The sequence below is a fragment of the Phyllostomus discolor genome, chromosome 5 (genome assembly GCF_004126475.2).
Source record: "Phyllostomus discolor isolate MPI-MPIP mPhyDis1 chromosome 5, mPhyDis1.pri.v3, whole genome shotgun sequence".
NCBI classification, from domain to species: domain Eukaryota; kingdom Metazoa; phylum Chordata; class Mammalia; order Chiroptera; family Phyllostomidae; genus Phyllostomus; species Phyllostomus discolor.
Genome location: NC_040907.2, coordinates 4,490,139 through 4,508,193, shown reverse-complemented (window position 1 = coordinate 4,508,193; position 18,055 = coordinate 4,490,139). Strand labels below are relative to the sequence as shown.

Below are 18,055 nucleotides of genomic sequence, written 5' to 3'. Positions count from 1 at the left end.
TAGCTTCCTCCCTCGCGCTCAGCCTGCAGCCCCTGCAGCTCTTCGCTCCCACTTGGGGCATCTCCTGTTGTGCTTGTTTTCTCCTTTAGAGGTCTCGTTGGAACTTAACCATTTCATGGACTCCTTCTGAAGCCTGCCAAATTGACCAGAGCCCACTCCTCTGATCAGTTTTGTTCTCTGTTTCTCCTGAAATGTTTTGTGCTCATGAATACAGTGATTGGACCTGTTCTGGTGTTGTGGGGATGGATGCTACCTCCCCTGGTAGATCGGTTATAAACTCGTAAGTACTGGACATATATCTTTTCTATTTGTTACTCGTCTCTGCTTTGTCAAATCTATTGGCACCCTTTGCCAAGAATCTTCATGAGAAAAATTTTTGGCTTCAAAGAAGGAATACTGGACCCAAGGCCTTGGAAAGAAAAATAGTTTTCAAAATTCATTTTAATAACTTCAGACATAATGGTGGGGGTATTAGGTCCCTGGGAGAAAAATCAAGAGACAGGGCTTCCTCTCTGGTCCTTTGCTGGAACACTCTTCGGCTCAGCCCAAGACAACAAGCTCTCACTGTGCAGAAGTCTTCTCCTCGGCACCAGTGACAACTTACTGGTGACTGTGAACAGAAAGAGACTTGTCAGGGGGCACAAGAAGGATTCCCTACTATCACAGGCCGGCAGCTGGGAACTGTGAGCTCCGGGAGGGCAGGACCTGTACCTCCAATAAGTGCCCTGTGCAAAGCCTGGGACAAAATAGATATTTGGGGAATGAATGTCTCATTGAAGGAGTGAAAAGAGGAAGGACCACCATACTTTTGTGGGTGTGTGGAGTGAAATGGGGAGAACATCAAGAAAGGGTTCTCGGCAATAGTGGCTTTTTTTTTTTTGGTTTAGGCTCATACATACGTTTTTTAAATATATTTTATTGATTATACTATTACAGTTGTCCCATTTCCCTCCTTCACTCCCTTCCACTTTGTACACCCTCTCCCACTCACATTCCCCCCCTTTAGTTCATGTCCATGTGTCATAAGTTCTTCAGCATCTACATTTCCCATACTATCCTTACCCTCCCCCTGTCTATTTTCTACCTACCATCTATGCTACTTATTCTCTGTACCTTTTCCCCCTCTCTCCTCCTCCCACTCCCCTGTTGCTAACCCTCCATGTGATCTCCATTTCTGTGGTTCTGTTCCTGTTCTAGTTGTTTGTTTTTATTTTTGTTTTAGGTGTGGTGGTTAATAATTGTGAGTTTACTGTCATTTTACTGTATACGTTTTTTATCTTCTTTTTCTTAGATAAGTCCCTTTAACATTTCATAAAATAAGGGCTTGGTGATGATGAACTCCTTTAACTTCTTATCTGAGAAGCACTGTCTCTGCCCTTCCATTCTAAATGATAGCTTTGCTGGATAGAGCAATCTTGGATGTAGGTCCTTGCCTTTCATGACTCGGAATACTTCTTTCCAGCCCCTTCTTGCCTGTAAGGTCTCTTTGGAGAAATCAGCTGACAGTCTGATGGGCACTCCTTTGTAGGTTACTGTCCACTTATCTCTTGCTGCTTCTAGGATTCTCTCCTTCATTTTTACCTTGGGTCATGTAATTATGATGTGCCTTGGTGTGTTCCTCCTTGGGTCCAACTTCTTTGGGACTCTCTGAGCTTCCTGGACTTCCTGGAAGTCTATTTCCTTTGCCAGATTGGGGAAGTTCTTTTTTATTATTTGTTCAAATAACTTTTCCACTTGTTGCTCTTCCTCTTCTCCTTCTGGTACCCCTAAAATTCAGATGTTGGAACGTTCAAAGATGTCCTGGAGGTTCCTAAGCTTCTCCTCAATTTTTTTGAATTCATATTTCTCCATTCTTTTCTGTTTGGTTGTTTCTTCCTTCTGGTCCACTCTGTTGATTTGAGTCCCAGTTTCCTTCTCATCACTATTGGTTCCCTGTGCATTTTCCTTCATTTCTCTAATCATAGCCTTTATTTTTTCATCTAATTTGCAACCAAATTCAACCAATTCTGTGAGCATCCTGATCACCAGTGTTTTGAACTGTGCATCTGATAGGTTGGCTATCTCTTGGTCACTTAAAAGTATTGGCTTTATGGCTTTGATTTGTACTTCTGTTTGAACTTTTTTTTTTTTTGCGGGGGGGAGGGGTCTGGTTGTGCCTGTTATGTAGTGAGGGGCAGAGCCTTAGGTGTTCTCTGGGGCGGGGCAACCCAGTCGCTGGGTTGTGACGTTGTATGTGGGGGCGGGGTCCGAGAAGAAACAATGGCACTTGCTCCTCTCTCCCTTGTATTTCAGTCCCTTCCGCCACCTCCCCCAAGCCAACTGGGCCTTTCTGGTGCTGATTCCCGTGTGGGTGAGCTTGTGTATGTTCTAGAACCCTGTGGGTCTCCCCAGTGCAAACTCCTGCGAGGCCGGGAGTCTCCCTGCGCCTCAACCCCCACAGGTGTTTTCAATCAGTGCCCCGGGATTCTATTTCCCAGCGCTGGGACTCTGGGTTGCGTGGTCCGTCTCACTGCCCAATTTCGCCTCGTTTATCTGCACGTGAATGTGGCCTGGCCGCCAGCCGCCCTGCGCGCAGTGCCTCGCTTCACAGTCACTGCCTTGCTGGGTCTGCCAGCTGCCCGCTACGGTCTTGCGCTCAGGATGCCTTACGTGCCCAGGATGTGATAGGTGCCACCGCTTTTTGTGCCGCAACCCCTCTCCACCCAGCTCCGCCCCTCCTACAGGTCTAGATGAATGTGTATATTTTAACTCCTTGGTTGTCCGACTTCCGTACAGTTCAATTTTCTGTCAGATCTGGTTGTTATCTTGTTTCTAGATTGTTGCTGACCTTATTTTGGTTGTGCGAGGAGACACAGTGTGTGTGTCTACCTACACCTCCATTTTGGCCAGAAGTCTCACAATAGTGACTTTTAAAAGGAACCAGACTGTTAGGACTTGGAGCCAGGGAGGGTGGGCTATGCAGGTGCAGGAAGAATGACAGAGACTGCTTCTCTCTGGGTTTCGGCCTAATTTGCAGGAGCATGGCTAAGTGCGCCAAGAAGGCCTGAGTTGTCGGTAAATAGGGGACCTGTTATGGTGCTTCTTTCAAGGAAATGGTGAAGAAAATTGAAATCAGCCAGCATGCCAAGTTTACTTGCCCATTTTGTGGCAAAACCAGGGTGAAGGAGAAACCAGGGTGAAGGAGAAACCCAGGTGCACAGACGAGCTGTGGGGATGTAGCTCTGGGTTCCTGCATGAAACAGCGGCCAGTGGCGCCTGGACCCACGGCACCACCTTTGCCGTTGCCCTTCTGTCTGCCGTCTGTAGACAAGGGACTGGGGGACCAGGAGAAGCGCCACAATCTGAAGCATTGATAGCTTTAATAAATGAGTTAATTTATGTAACAAAAAAGTAAAAAAGAATGGCATAGACCGAAATGAGATGAGCCCTTTCACCTCTAAGCCCTGCTGGGCTCATTGCCTCACACCTTTTTCATCTCCACTCAAGTTTCACTTTATTAATAAGACCTTTTGTCACTGTCCTGTGTAAAAAACTATAACAATATTTCGTCATTTGCCATCTATTTTAATTCCTTGGCCCTCATCATCATCTGACTTGCTTGGTTCTTTTTTTTTCTTTTTTAAGATTTTATGTATTTACTTTTTTAGAGAGAGGAGAAGGGAGGGAGAAAGAAAGGGAAAGAAACATCAGTGTGTGGTTGCCTCTTATGCAACCTGGGGTGCCAACTGGGGACCTGGCCTGCAACCCAGGCTTGTGCCCTGACTGGGAGTCGAACCAGTGACCCTTTGGTTCACCGGTCGGCATTCAATCCACTGAGCCACACTAGCCATGGCTGGTTCTTTTTTCCTTATGTGAATTAGAATACAAATTCTAAGAAGGCAAGGATGTCATTGTGTTCATTGCTTTATCCCTAACACCTAAGACAACTTCTGGCTTATAGTAGATACTTAATGAATATTTGTTGGATGAATGAATGAGTGACTGACCCAGTGTGTGTGCTAGGAACCATAAATTATCTTGTGTATATTTTAATAGGATTTATTGTAGGGCACCCTGGAGTGTTTTGAAAAGAAGCCTCTATTGGGATTCCAGTGTAGGCATATGCCTCTCTCTCAGGCGTGGAGGATGGTGAAGGTACTCACGACAGGAAGCTGCAGTAACAGGGTTTTTAGGAGGAAAAGGTGTAGAGATATGTGCAGTCTGGGAGCTTACATGGGGAGAAGAGCATTGGAAATAGTGGATTCTTCCTGAGTTACCCCTCTTTTATTTGAAGTGAATTACTTTCCTTGAAAAAATATGTGAATGTTTATGTCATAACTATTTGCTAACCAACTCTACTCTGTTCCTGACAGGAGGCTGAACAGTACCCAGGGGGAAATTCGTGTCGGTCCTAGCCATCAGGTAAAGTGCATTTTAGTAGCTTCTTTAATAAGGGGTTTTGTTTAAGATTTTATTTTTTTATTTTTAGAGAGAGGGGAAGGGAGGAAGAGAGGGAGAGAAACACCAATGTGTGGTTGCCTCTCACGCACCCCCAACTGGGGACCTGTCCCGTGACCCAGGCATGTGCCCTGATTGGGAATAACACCCTTCAGTGTGCAGGACAGTGCTCAATCCACTGAGCCACACCAGCCAGGCTTTAATACATTTTTATTTCTTATTATTCTGCTGGCCTTTTTATTCTGTTGACTAGCAACTTAGAACTGTTGTTATTGCTACAGGATTTTTTTTATATAAATGGAGAGGTTTTTTTCCAGATTATCTCATACTTATATTTTTTATTTATGGTAAAATATACATAATATAAAACTTACCATTCTTATCATTTTGAAGTGTCCAATTAAGTGGCATTAAGTACATTCAGATTGTGCAGTCACCCCCACCACCAACTTCCAGACCTTTTTCACCTTCCCAGACTGAAACTGTGTGTTTTAAACACGGACTCCCCATTCTTCGCCCCTCAGCGCCTGGCATCCCCAGTACTACTTCCTGTCCATATAAATGTTCCCACTCTAGTTATCTCACATCAGTGGAGCCACACAGTACTTGTCCTTTGCGTCTGGCTTATTTTACTTCGCATATTGTCTTCAGGGTACAGCCATGGTATAGCAGCTGTTGGAATTTAACCCCTCTCTGAGGCTGAATAGTCCGCCCATTGTATGTGTATGTCATATTTTGTTTATCCATTCACCCTCCAATGAACATTTGGTTACTGTACTTTGATTTTAACTTCATGAAAACTCTCTTTTCTTCAGACAAGTCGAGAAGGTTCAGATCTGTGGCAGTCAGAGCTTGTGTTGGGACCTGTGCCCTCTGTTTCGTTCGGGTTACCAAGACTATGGGACCATGCTGGTCGTGTCTCGCTGTGGTCCGTCAGCTAGGGTGCTGTGATGGGCAGGAGCAGAGGACTCTAGCTACGCTTGGCTATTTGTGGTCCCAGATGCCGTCACACGCTGGTCAGACAGGACCACGCTCTGTCTGCTTCTCCTGGTGCTCGGCTGTCCCCTACAGCGCTGGCTTCCTCCTTGGGCTGGCAGCTCGCTTGCACTGGTTCTGAGATGTACTGCTTTCTTTCATGTTGTATTATCTCTGATGCACTGCACTGTACATTCTGTGGTGTGATTATAATTTAATGGGCAGCATTTCTCCTTTTTGAAATGCACATAAAATAATAGTGGATCTTCCAGTGAGTGAAATACAGTGAATGTTGAGAGGAGGAAGCGAGGAAAATTCTTCCAGAAGGTCTCCCTTTGTCCTCACGTCTCACTGACGTGGATCGGGTCGTGTGTCCATTTCTAACCGTGAGGAAAATGGGTTTCAGATGATTGGCAAGGACTGTCATTTGAGTTTCAGTGGATGTTGGGGAGTCAGCCGCTGTGGGCAACATATATGGAGATGTGAGATACAGGCAACTCCCTAAAGGTATAGTAGTCTACCTAGCAGTCATTTTTCTGTCTAGTTTTGAGTTTTTCTTACATGTTATTCATATTTTTAAAAATCTGTACTAAGTCTGTAATGAAAAAGAAATTAAGAAGTAAAAGGATATCAAAACCAACACAGAAGCCATGAGGGGCATCTAATTACTAGAAGAGACTTCTCATCCCAGAACTAGGGTTATAACTGAGGCAGACAGACAGAAGCTGCAAGAGGACAGCTTCTTTCTGTCCTCTTTAATGTCTGCCTTTTTCAAGTACACTAAGTCCTCATTTAATTTGTTGATGGGTTCTGTGACAAGTGAAATGGTGTGTGGTGAAACCTCTTTTACCATAGGCTGATTGATACAAACAACAGTTAAGTCCTATGGCATCTCAGTGTTATAATTAAATGACATTGAGTGAAAGGACCTGCTGTATACCCTTTTTGTGGTGTGGCCTATTAGATAGTGCTGACTACCATCTCTCCACTGTGTTTTCTGTGCCTTCGGGCCTAGGAGTTAAATTTTAACTAGGGAATCCAGTACTAGCAAGGTACCACTTGATTACATCTCCTTTCTGGTTTCTTCCCACTGTATTCTCATACCTAATTTTTCTTCATGTGTTTCCAGCATCTTGAGATCCTTTGTACTAGAGTTTTATTTTACAGATTTTTTTTCCCTACCATAACAGAAAAAGTGGTTTGTAAGTAAAAGATGCTTAAGTTTTTAGAAATGAAGAGACTTTACTATGGTTGGATTTTTGTAGACTTTCATTTGAAATGAGATATTTATTTTATATCAGATTTGAAATATATCCTGTGTGGTTTGTCTTCAAAATGAAATGTGTGGAGCACCAAATATAATAGGACCTTTTTATGAATTGGCAACGTTTACCTTCTTAAAAATTTTAACTTTGTTATTAGGTAAAATAGTAATATATGCAAAAGTAGAAAAAGATTAGTATAATAAACCCCCTTAATCCATATTACTCAGCTTTTACACATATTATAGTAAAACTTGTTTAATTTATTGTTTCTCATACCTCTCCCATCATTAGTTTGAAATGATTCAGAACTATATCATTCATTTGTAAATATCCCAAAGACCTCTTTTGGAAAACAATCACAATATTATCACACCTAATAAGAATGAGCCGTTTCTAATATTCAAGTGTCCACCACTATGTCCAGATTTCCCTCGTTTGTGTCTCTTGCTTTTTTTTTAACAGTTCAAAATAAGAAATAAGAACCATGCATTACAACTGGTCGATATGTCTCATAAGTTTCTTTTAATTCACGTTTCCCATATTCCTCTTCCCCTCCTCAGTGTACGTGTTGAAGAAGCAGACTGGGGGTTTTTTTTCCTGCCAGGTGAGGCCCACTCCTGGCAGGAACAGTTCAGGGTGGCGCACCGTGCATCCCCCAGAGGCACGTGTGTGTGTCTTTTAACACCCATTGGCAGCCTTTCCGCATTCCTTAGATCCACTGTTGGGTTAGCGATCTCAACATGGTGATACTCTAGTTCTGTTGTTCCTTGATTTATTAGCTGATTGTATGACTCCTCCTCCCGAACTGTCTGATTCCCTGCGTCACATGGCAAAGGCAAGGTCAGTGTTTGACTCTCCCCTCTGGTTTCCAGTTTTCAAGTATGGAGTTATTTCCCCAAGCTCTTCCAGTGGTGAGCAGTAGATTTAAAATTATTTATTATCTGCTAGCCAGCTGCAGTTATTCTTATTGATGATTAAATGATCTATTTGAGGAATAGATAGGAGCCCCTTCCTGTTGTCTTCTGTGTCCTTTCGACTCAACCCCGGTGGACTTTGGCATGCTCCTCTTACCTGGTATGACACGATTGTAATGTCTCATCTCGCACATTACACCATTCTCGTTGGAACCCTCATTGTCTCAGTGGGAAGTGACTTTTTTCCCACTGGCTGCTAGGATGTTGGCTGCTGTTTCCCGGCCATTTCAGGGGACGGGTTAGGATATATATGCTTTTGCTCTCCTTTTTTTAAAAGATGAAATATATCATGTCTTCTTTTTGATACTTCAAATTCAGTTTTTTATGTAGACTTGTATTAGTTTTCATCCAAATCTGCTTGTTTTTCTCATGTCTTATCCTGTTTTGAAATAACAATATAAGTATTTAACCGCATAATACGTATATAACAGCTCTGAATAACAATACTTACACTGATACAAATAATGATTATTAGAAACAGTTTACTATTAAATAACTTATTTTCCCCCCCCTTAGAATATGCCCCCGTAGGACTATATAGGCAAAATAATACATTTTAAAGTTACTTGAAATAGTTCCTGGAGAGGAACCAACTCAATGCATAGTTAGGCGCATTTGTTTCATTTTGCTTTAGAATTTATAAAGGCTTATTGTTTTTTTTAAAACAATTTTGTTTTTATAATTATGTAAAATACACAGCTTCAAAGTCAAACATATAAACAAAGTGTGTTCAAAAATCTCCCTTCTCTCCCTGTTTCCTCCCATGTTCCCTCTCTTCCTGATGGATAATCATTGTTTTTGTTTTTTAATGTAAGGTTATGGTTTCTTATTTATATTTCCCCTACCTTCTGTTACTAGATAAATGATAGCATAATGTGCACATCCGCACCCCTTTCTCTGTCTTCTAACAATACAGCAGCGCACGGAGTTTCCTCATGTCCCTTCCCACTTCACGGAACTCCGCTGAGTGGGGGTGACAGTTCATTCTCTAGTCCCTATTCGTGGGCGTTTGGTTGCTTCCACTCATTCGCTGTTACAGGTAGTGCTGCGATAAATAGCTTGCACATACAGATTTTTATATTTTTGCCAACACGTCTTTGGGACATATCCCTAGAAAGGGGTTGATGGGCTTGGAGGGCAAGTGCACTTGTAATTCTGAGGACATTACAAAATCCCCTTCCGTAGAGATTGTACCATTCTGCATTCACACTAGCAACATAGCCTTGTATATTGTCACACTTGGAGAGTGACGTCAGCCTGGCAGATGGGAAGTGGTGTCTCGCTGTCATTAATTTACATTTCTCTTCTCATCAAGGTACCCCACCTTTTCCTACAGTTGAGAGCCATATGTTTTTCCTTCACTGTAAACTGTCTAATTATATTTCTAGCCCATTTTTCCCTAGGGGGCTGGGTCCCTACAACGATAGTACTTTTTAGTTATTTTAACAAACAGCCATAGGAGTCTACTACACTAGGTACTGTACCTGGTACTGGGGAAGTAGAGCTTAGTACAAATATTAAAGATTTGTTTTAAAAGATTTTGTTTATTTATTGTTAGAGGGGACGGGAGGGAGAGAAAGAGGGAGAGAAACACTGATGTGCGAGTGAAACAGCCATCAGTTGCCTCTTGCATGACCCCAACTGGGGACCTGACCCACAATCCAGGCATGTGCCTGACTAGGAATTGAACCAGTGACCTTTCAGTTCACAGACCAGTTCTCAACCCACTGAGCCACACCAGCCAGAGCCAAATGTTAGAGATCTTTTGATATGAATATCTATTGTGTTTTAATTTTATTTCAATACATTCACTGTATATTAAGTAGAACTAATTGTGGCACCCAGTTAAGTGTTATAAAGGCCAATTAAAGGACAGTATCCTTGTTTGGAGAAAGTCAGTGCTTGATATATTCAGGGGGTCAAGGACAGCCTGTGAATCAGGGATTGCAGCCTCATGGCCTACTGATGTGTTTTGGCACACAAGTATTCTAAAAACTTGAATAACCATAGTTAAAATCATGAGCTTTCACATAATAGTCAAGATTTTTGGATTTCGGGGAAAAATTGGACAATGCACAAATGCTGATTCTTATTCCTGAGTAGCAGCATTCCCAGGATGGGCAACTCTCTACATTTCATGGTTCACTTTACTCTTTAGGACCTAATACCTGCATGCCCAGTATGGGAGCCACTGCCACATGTGGCTTTGAGTATTTGGAATGTAGCTAGTCCAAACTGGGATATGTGGTGTTTTATTTAATGTGGATACTGGAATGTTTGAATTGAATTATGTGGGTCTCATTTTATTTTTTTTTAAGATTTTATTTATTTTTTAGAGAGGGGAAGGGAGGGAGAAAGAGAGAGAAACACTGATTGGCTGCCTCTTGCAGGCCCCCAACTAGGGACCTGGCCCACAACCAGGTGCCCTAATTGGGAATCTGACCGTCAGCTTTTTGGTTCTCAGGCTGGTGCTTAGTCCCTTGAGCCACATCTATCAGGGTGACACTGGAGCTTTTAAATTGCAGCTTTTAGTTTAAAATAGTGGACTTATGTGTCCATGTTCAAATACTAAAAAAATAAGAACACGTGTGCCTTGCAGATTGTTGGCTTTTCCTAGATCTCTGATGGTGGTAATGGTGGTACCTCCTGTTTGCCCCAGCAGAGTGGGAATGAGAAAGTGCACAAGGGGTTTGAATCTCTAAACTAGAGCTGACTTAGAATCTTGATTTTGAACACTGACCTTCAAATATTTTTGAATTTTTAATTGTACTTTACATACAGTGAACTATTCGTATATTATTATTATGTGTTCTGTTCAGGCTGCTATGACAGTTCCTATTAAGACACAGAACATTTCTGTCATCTCAGAAGTTCTTTCCTGCACCTTCACAAGCAGTCCTCTCCTGAAGCCGCTGCTGCTTCTAAAGTTAACTCTGATTCTGTGTGTTTTTTGATGTTTACCATAACTCATATAGACTCTCCTAAGAAGAACATTAATTTCATGGGATAGTTCATTTCATTTTTTAGCAAATATTCTTAGGTGAGATTTCATTATTTGTAGGTATCTCTTTGTAAATGTATTATATTGGAAATGTTTGTGTGTGTTTCTCAAGGTGCTGTATTCTCCTGAGACAGTTTTTGTTTTACTTTTTTTGTGCATATACGTCCATTTCTGTCTCCCTCTCTGGATCTCACTGGCCCTGGTTTAACTTTGACACCACTTGCTGCTCCTTCAGTAGAGATTAAGCAGTCCATTGTGAAATCCTCTGTGGTGAAGTAATCCTGAAATGTGCTGCAGGCTGGTGTCAGTGACACAGGATTTTTCTTGTTACTTCGATACTGCCTGGAGATCCACCAAGGTCTGGCCCGCCACTGCGTCCGCTCCCAGGGCCTGCCTGAGGCAGCTCTGTAAAGGGCCGCGATTGTGACTGCTTCATTCCTGTCTTACAGGCCAAACTTCCCGATTTGCAACCGTTCCCTTCTCCAGATGGCGACACTGTGACCCAACATGAGGAGCTGGTCTGGATGCCTGGAGTTAATGACTGCGACCTCCTTATGTACTTGAGGGCAGCAAGGTAACAGGAACTCATCCCATGCTGCTTTCTGGATCAGGCCATCTGAACTGATTGCGAGGCAGGAAACTTTCTCCTGTCCCCTGAAATTTTATTTATATATCAAACATTCCCTGTCTTTAGTTATACCCTTTGTAATCAGAGCCTTGATTCTCAACAGAGAAAAATAGTTTTACCATGGTAAAGTTATTTTTTTCTACTTAATGTTTGTGCCACATTTAGATGTTTAGGAAAACATCTAAAGCCATACGTACGATTGTCAACACTTCTCAATGCACTGAGTAATTATCATTCAGTCCATTTTAAAATCCCATTACAGACTTCTCAGCTTTAGTGATGCCGGGCCTAGACGTGACACTTTTGTGGCTCGTGTCTATAAGAACTTACCTACAGATGTTTAAACTACACAGAAGCTTAAACTCTCCCCTGACAGCCCAGTGAGGGCAGAGCAGAGTGCTGCCTTCGTCTGCAGTGACTTCTTGAGCGCACTGCAGCGTCAACTATGTGCGGCACAAATGTCAACCCAGGGCCAGGGGACTGAATTGTAGCTCTGGCTGCTTTGTGGTCATCGGTGCTGTGCATGGCGGCAGACGGTAGAGATCAGGATTGCTGTAGCAGAGGGAATGAGCCCTAAGGCTTCTTTTTAACTTTTAATTTACCTAAAGGTACTTGATGTGTAGCATAAAAGGAATTAAGTAAAGTGTCAGAGGACTTAATTTCGTATGTTTTCTGGGGACTTTTTCCAAAAGACTGTAATCTAGCCAGTTGTTGTAGCAAGTAGTTTTAGATTGTTCATGCCCTGAAAATTAAAATCTGAGTACTGATAACGCATGGGAAGAATAACACAAAGGGACGTGAGTAAAAGGAACATTTTTCTTTTTGAGTGAGTGCTGGGTGAATTGTACAGGAACTTAAATAATTTTTCTTTTCAAAACAAGAGAAGTAGGTCTGAGAGCTCTAGCTGACCATGCATGTAGTCATGGAATACGGTCAGGGCTGAAAATGAACTCTGATAATTGAGGGTTACATTTTCTGTACTGATGTGTTTCCTTCCCATCTTCCAAGGAGCATGGCGGCTTTCGCGGGCATGTGTGATGGAGGCTCCACAGAGGATGGCTGTGTCGCAGCATCTCGGGATGACACCACTCTCAACGCACTGAACACGGTGAGTCTTTTGAAGCCGCCCTGGGTGGGAAGAAAGTTCTTTTTTCCTTGGCTGACTGACTGTAGGGAATACGTGATGAGCACGGAACATGGAAGAGCCTGGAATCTTAGGAGTGAGTACTGTAGTGTGGTGCTGGGACTGAAGGATGAGTTGTGGCCTCAGCCCTCAGCACTGCATGACCTCAGGCCATTGATAGGATGGCTCCGGGTTGATCTCTTCTAAAGCGCACCTGAGCTCCAGGACTGTGGTTCGCTCCAAGGAGAGCCTCTGGCTAGTGGTTCATCTTCCCTGAGATCTCACAAAACTGAGTACTGTGCATAGATGATCTTAAGTAGTCCTCACAACACCCCTCTGAAGTACTGCCGGCACAGGAAGTAGCTTAGAGGGATTGCCATACATTCAAGATTTGAATGCTGGGGCCTCCCGTTTTGTGGTCAGCAGTGCTGCCTCTGTGTCTGAGGCCCTGTATTCAGAGTGCATGGAAGGACTAGACAATCTAGACTCCTTGGACCACGTTTGTTTTTACATGTTTGACTTTGGAACCATGTAAATATTTCAAGTGATTATAAAACAAAACTAAGTTCTAAAAATACCAACCCATAGAAAACCTGAAGTAAATGTAACGAGTGAGCCTGAGGTACTCAATTGGCCGCATGACATCCCACCATGATGACTCATCTGATCTAACCTTGGCTTCCACAGAGCTCACCTCTACACACAGCTTGGTTATTCAGATCAGTTCACTGTTTGGGACACTTCTTTTTGACTTTAGATTATATCCTTATAGGGCTGTTTAGGAAACTTAATGGATGTTTGAAGTTTCTTGAAATAAGTCTTCTCTCTGTGGTTATGAATGGGAAATCATTAAATCTGAAGAAGTAGTAATGAAGTTTTATGAATTTTTGATATATTAAAAAGAGTGTAGATCACCCATGGCAGACACAAGGTTTGCGGGCCGAATCCGGCCCTCCACTTCATTTCATCTGGCCCGGCGCCTTGTTTCTGCCCGGCGGCAGCGCTGAGCTCCTTGCCCCTAGTTAAGGAGTAGTTACGTTTACACAGTCCTAAATTACATTTGGCCCTTTGGAGGCAACCACAGGCTCGTGTGGCCCCCGGTGACAATGAGTTTGACAGCCCTGGTATAGATGGCCGTGTGTATATTTACACAGGATACGGAGCATGAGGCCGAGCAACTCTCCTGATGCTGAACTAAATGTGGTGCAAACACCTTTGGAAGGGACTTACATGACATCATCTGTTCCAGTTTCTAAATAGATAAAAACCCAAGGCTCAGGAAGGCCAGATGACTTTTTGAACCCAAAATGTTCATAATGGACAGTAAAAAATAACCTAGTTTCCCAATTTAAGGATCTTTGTATTGTACAGCTTGCTTGGAAGGCAACACGGAGGTATCTGAATATACAATAAATGACGTTTGGTTTTCATCCCCGGTCTAATTGTGTTTGGGGGGTGTTACGTAACATTATGGTAGTTTGTTGTTATGTTGGAGGTTGAATGATCTTGCTGGGGATATACCATGTTCTAAATAACTGGATGTTTTGTTTTTTACATTCTCAAATATATATTTGTTTACTTTCTCACCTATTTGATACTTAAGGTTTTTGTTTTTATAAGGAATTCTTATTCTGAACATATAAAGCCAGAAGGAGCCTTTGAGATTATTTTGCAAATAAGGAAACCAGACTCAGAGATTGGTGATACTGCAAACAGTGTTATGGTAGACATAGGTATGAATCTCTGTGAATTCAACATACCTTCAATATTGTATGTATGTTCAAAGTAACTCTTGGATATGAGCTTGTTTTCTGTTGAGTTTTTTGTATAAAACCTTTATGAAAAAGTCCTCTTTTCATGATCATGCTGATCAGTTGAATTCTAAATAATGAAGATGTTACCATTTTTAATTAAATGTATTTTTGGCACTTCATGAATTAATTGGATTTATTTCCTTTCTATTCCAAACCCTCTGCAGTTTCCGTAAGGACATTCTTCTACCCAGAAATCATTTGAGCTATTTTTGCCCACGGTCTTTTATATCAAGTTTCTTCTGAAGTTTTCTTAAGTATTGCCAGAGGGTTTTGGTTTTATGAGTTTTTATGTCTATGAGGCTGCCTTCCTATCTTTGACATTCTTCTTGTCACAGAAAGCCCCGGATGGCTCAGGTGCCTTGGGCTCTGCCATACACATGCATGCAGCCACGAAAGGACGGAGTTTGCTACTCCCTTTGTGATGAATGGAGAAGTTTAGTGGCCTGTACTCCGTTTCTGTCCTATCTCACAGAGTTTTAGTTGCAGGCCCTTCTTCAACTAAAAATGAAGTGAGTGGGAAAATCTTGTGAGAAGTTAATGATTGTTTTGACTTTCTTGTAGTAAACAATTGCAAGTTTTGAACTATGTTAAGTAATACATTAAAAAGATAAATGATACATTATCATATGAGAAGTATTTATTGTTTTTAGAGTATAGCAGAGAGTGAAAACAAGGTTAGACGTTTATCAGTTTAGAATAAACCTGTATCTGTTTCCTCTTCCCTAGGACAACATAGAAATTTAAAATGCATGAAAACTTCAGTATGGCCACATTAGAGCTTAGGGATTCTTTTTATATTGATATAAGTTCTTTGATATAGGTATTATGAATATTTTGTTCCATACTATGACTTTTTTTGTAATGATGCCTTTCAAAAAGTAAAATGGTTTTGCTTAAGTCCAACGTATTATTTTCCTTCTATAAAATTATCTTTGATCACCTCGTGATTACAAAGATTATTTCTGTGCTTTCTTCTTTTTTTTTTTTTTTAAGATTTTATTTATTTATTTTTAGGGAGGGAAGAGGCAGGGGGGGGGGGAGAGAGAGAGAGAGAGAGAGAGAGAGAGAGAAATCCATGTGCGGTTGCTGGGGGTTATGGCCTGCAACCCAGGAATGTACCCTAGCTGGGAATCGAACCTGGGACACTTTGGTTCCCAGCCCGCGCTCAATCCACTGAGCTACGCCAGCCAGCGCTCTTCTTTTTGTTGTTGTTCAATTACAGTTGTCCTGTTTTTCCTCCATTACTCTCCCCTGCCCTACCCACCCCCTACCTCTCACATCAGTCCACCCCCACCCCCGTTGTCTTTGTCCATAGGTCCTTTACACATGTTCCTTGGCTTGACCCTTCCCCTTCTTCCCCCCATTATCCCCCTCTCCCCTGGTTACTGTCAGTTTGTTCTTTATTTCCATGTCTCCGGTTCTGTTTTGCTCACTTGTTTGTTTTGTGGATTAATTCCACTTATAGGTGAGATCATAGGGTATTTTTGTCTTCGCTTCCCTTATTTCACTTAGCAAAATATTCTCCAGTTCCATCTATGCTGTCTTGAAGTGTAGAAGTTCTTTCTTTGTGCTACATAGTATTCATTGTGTAAATGTACCAGTTTGTGTGTGTGTGTGTGTGTGTGTTAGAATGCTTACATTTATTTTTTTAAGCATATCTTATTGATTATGCTATTACAGTACTATTTTTTTCTCCCTATCATTCCCCTTCACTCTGCACACCGCCTCCCACCAGCATCCCCCCACCACTTTAGTTCAAGTCCATGGGTTGTTCATATAAGTTCTTTGGCTTCTCCATTTCCTATACTATTCTTAACCTCCCCTATTTTGTACCTACCAATTATTCTTCTCATTCCCTGTACTTTTCCCCCCATTCTCCCCACTTCCCTTCCCTGCTGATAACCCTCCATGTGGTCTCCATTTCTGTGATTCTCTTTCTGTTCTAGTTGCTTGCTTAATTTTGGGGGTTTTGGGGGTTTTTATTTTTATGTTCAGTTGTTAATAGTTGTAAGTTTGTTGTCATTTTACTGTTCACAATTTTGATCTTTTTATTAGATAAATTCCTTTAACATTTCATATAATAAGGGCTCGATGATGATGAACTCCTTTAACTTTTACCTTGTCTGGGAAGCAGTTTATCTGCCCTTCCATTCTAAGTGATAGCTTTGCTGGATAGAGTAATCTTGGATATAGGTCCTTGTCTTTCATGATTTTGAATACTTCTTTCCAGCCCCTTCTTGCCTGTAACATTTAGTTTGAGAAATCAGCTGATAGTCTTATGGGAACTCCTTTGTAGGTAACTGTCTCCTTTTCTCTTGCTGCTTTTAAGATTCTCTCCTTATTTTTCATCTTGGGTAATGTAATTATCATGTGCCTTGGTGTGTGCTTCCTTGGATCCAACTTTTGAGACTCCATTTCCTGGACTTTCTGGAAATCTGTTTCCTTTGCCAGATTGAGGAAGTTCTCCTTCATTATTTGTTCAAATAAGTTTTTAATTTCTTGCTGTTCCTGTTCTTTTTCTGGCACCCCTATGATTCAGATGTTGGAATGTGTAAAGTTGTCCCAGAGGTTCTTGAGCCTCTCTTTATTTTTTAAGTTCTTGTTTCTTTGTTCTGTTCTGGTTGAATGTTTATTTCTTCTTCCTGCTCCAAATCATTGATTTGAGTCCTGGTTTCCTTCCCATCACTGTTGGCTCCCTGTATATTTTTCTTTATTTCACTTTGCATAGGCCTCACTTTTCCCCCTATTTTGTGACTATACTCAACCATTTCTGTGAGCATCCTGATTACCAGCATTTTGAACTCTGCATCTGATAGATGGGCTATGTCTTCATTGCTTAGTTGTTTTTCTGGAATTTTGAGCTGTTCTTTCATTTGGGCCGTATTTGTTTGTCTCAGTGTACCTGTTACGTTGTAAGGAGCAGAGCCTTAGGTGTTCACCAGGGCGGGGCAACCCACCTGGCTGCGTTGTAGCGCCATATATGGAGGAGAGGTCAGAGAGGGAACAATGTCCCGTGTTTGGCTCTCGGCAGGCTTTCTGTCACTTCCCCCACTACCCACAAGCAAATCAGGCCCTTCTGGTGGTGATTCCTTGGTGGGTGGGCTTGTGAACATTCTGGCATCCCATGGGCCCCTCCAGTGGACTCTCCTGTGAGACTGGGAGTTTCTCCCACCACCACAACCCTGGTTTTGAGGCTTATTTTCCTACCCTGGAACCCTGGGTTGCATAGTCTGTCTCGCTTCCCAGTTGTTTCTCCTGGTTTATAGGCATGCAAATGGGACCACCTGGTCTGTCAGCACAGCCGCTGCCTCGCCCAACCCGTCCTCCAACCCCCCTGCTTCCCCCTTACAGGTCTGGATGAATATTTCTCCTTTAACTCCTTGGTGGTTAGCCATCCATACAGTTCGATTTTCTGTCAGTTTTGGTTCTTTTTTGTTTTAAAATTTGCCATTATCCTTCTTTTGGTTGTACAAGGAGGCAAAGTGTATCTACCTACACCTCCATTCTTTGCCAAAAGCCCTAGAAATCTAAATGTACCGGTTTTTTGATCCACTTACTTACTGATGGGCACTTAAGTTGTTTCCAGCACTTGGCTGGTGTAAATAACACTACTGTGAACACTGGGGTGCACAGGTTCTTTTGAATTGGTGTTTCAGGCTTCTTAGGGTATAATCCCAGCAGTGGAACTGCCAGGTAAAAAGGCAGTTCCATCTTTAGTTTTTTGAAGAAAATCCATACTGTTCCATAGTGGCTGCACCGGTCCGCATTCCCACCAACAGTGCACGGGGTTCCCTTTTCTCCACGGCCTCGCCAGCACTTGTCCGTTGATGTGTTTACG

At 42.2% G+C, this 18,055-nt stretch overlaps 1 protein-coding gene across 6 annotated transcripts in view; it reads left to right on the top strand.

Annotated features, from left to right (window-relative positions):
- The window catches only part of RERE (arginine-glutamic acid dipeptide repeats), a 398,807-nt gene that overhangs the window by 277,576 nt on the left and 103,176 nt on the right, over positions 1 to 18,055 (top strand). For all 6 annotated transcript variants that reach the window (XM_036025254.1, XM_036025256.1, XM_036025257.1 and 3 more), the window contains 3 exons: positions 4,353 to 4,401; positions 11,102 to 11,226; positions 12,289 to 12,388. In XM_036025254.1, the coding sequence (XP_035881147.1) occupies positions 4,353 to 4,401; positions 11,102 to 11,226; positions 12,289 to 12,388 (274 nt within the window). The remainder of the gene's footprint in view (positions 1 to 4,352; positions 4,402 to 11,101; positions 11,227 to 12,288; positions 12,389 to 18,055) is intronic.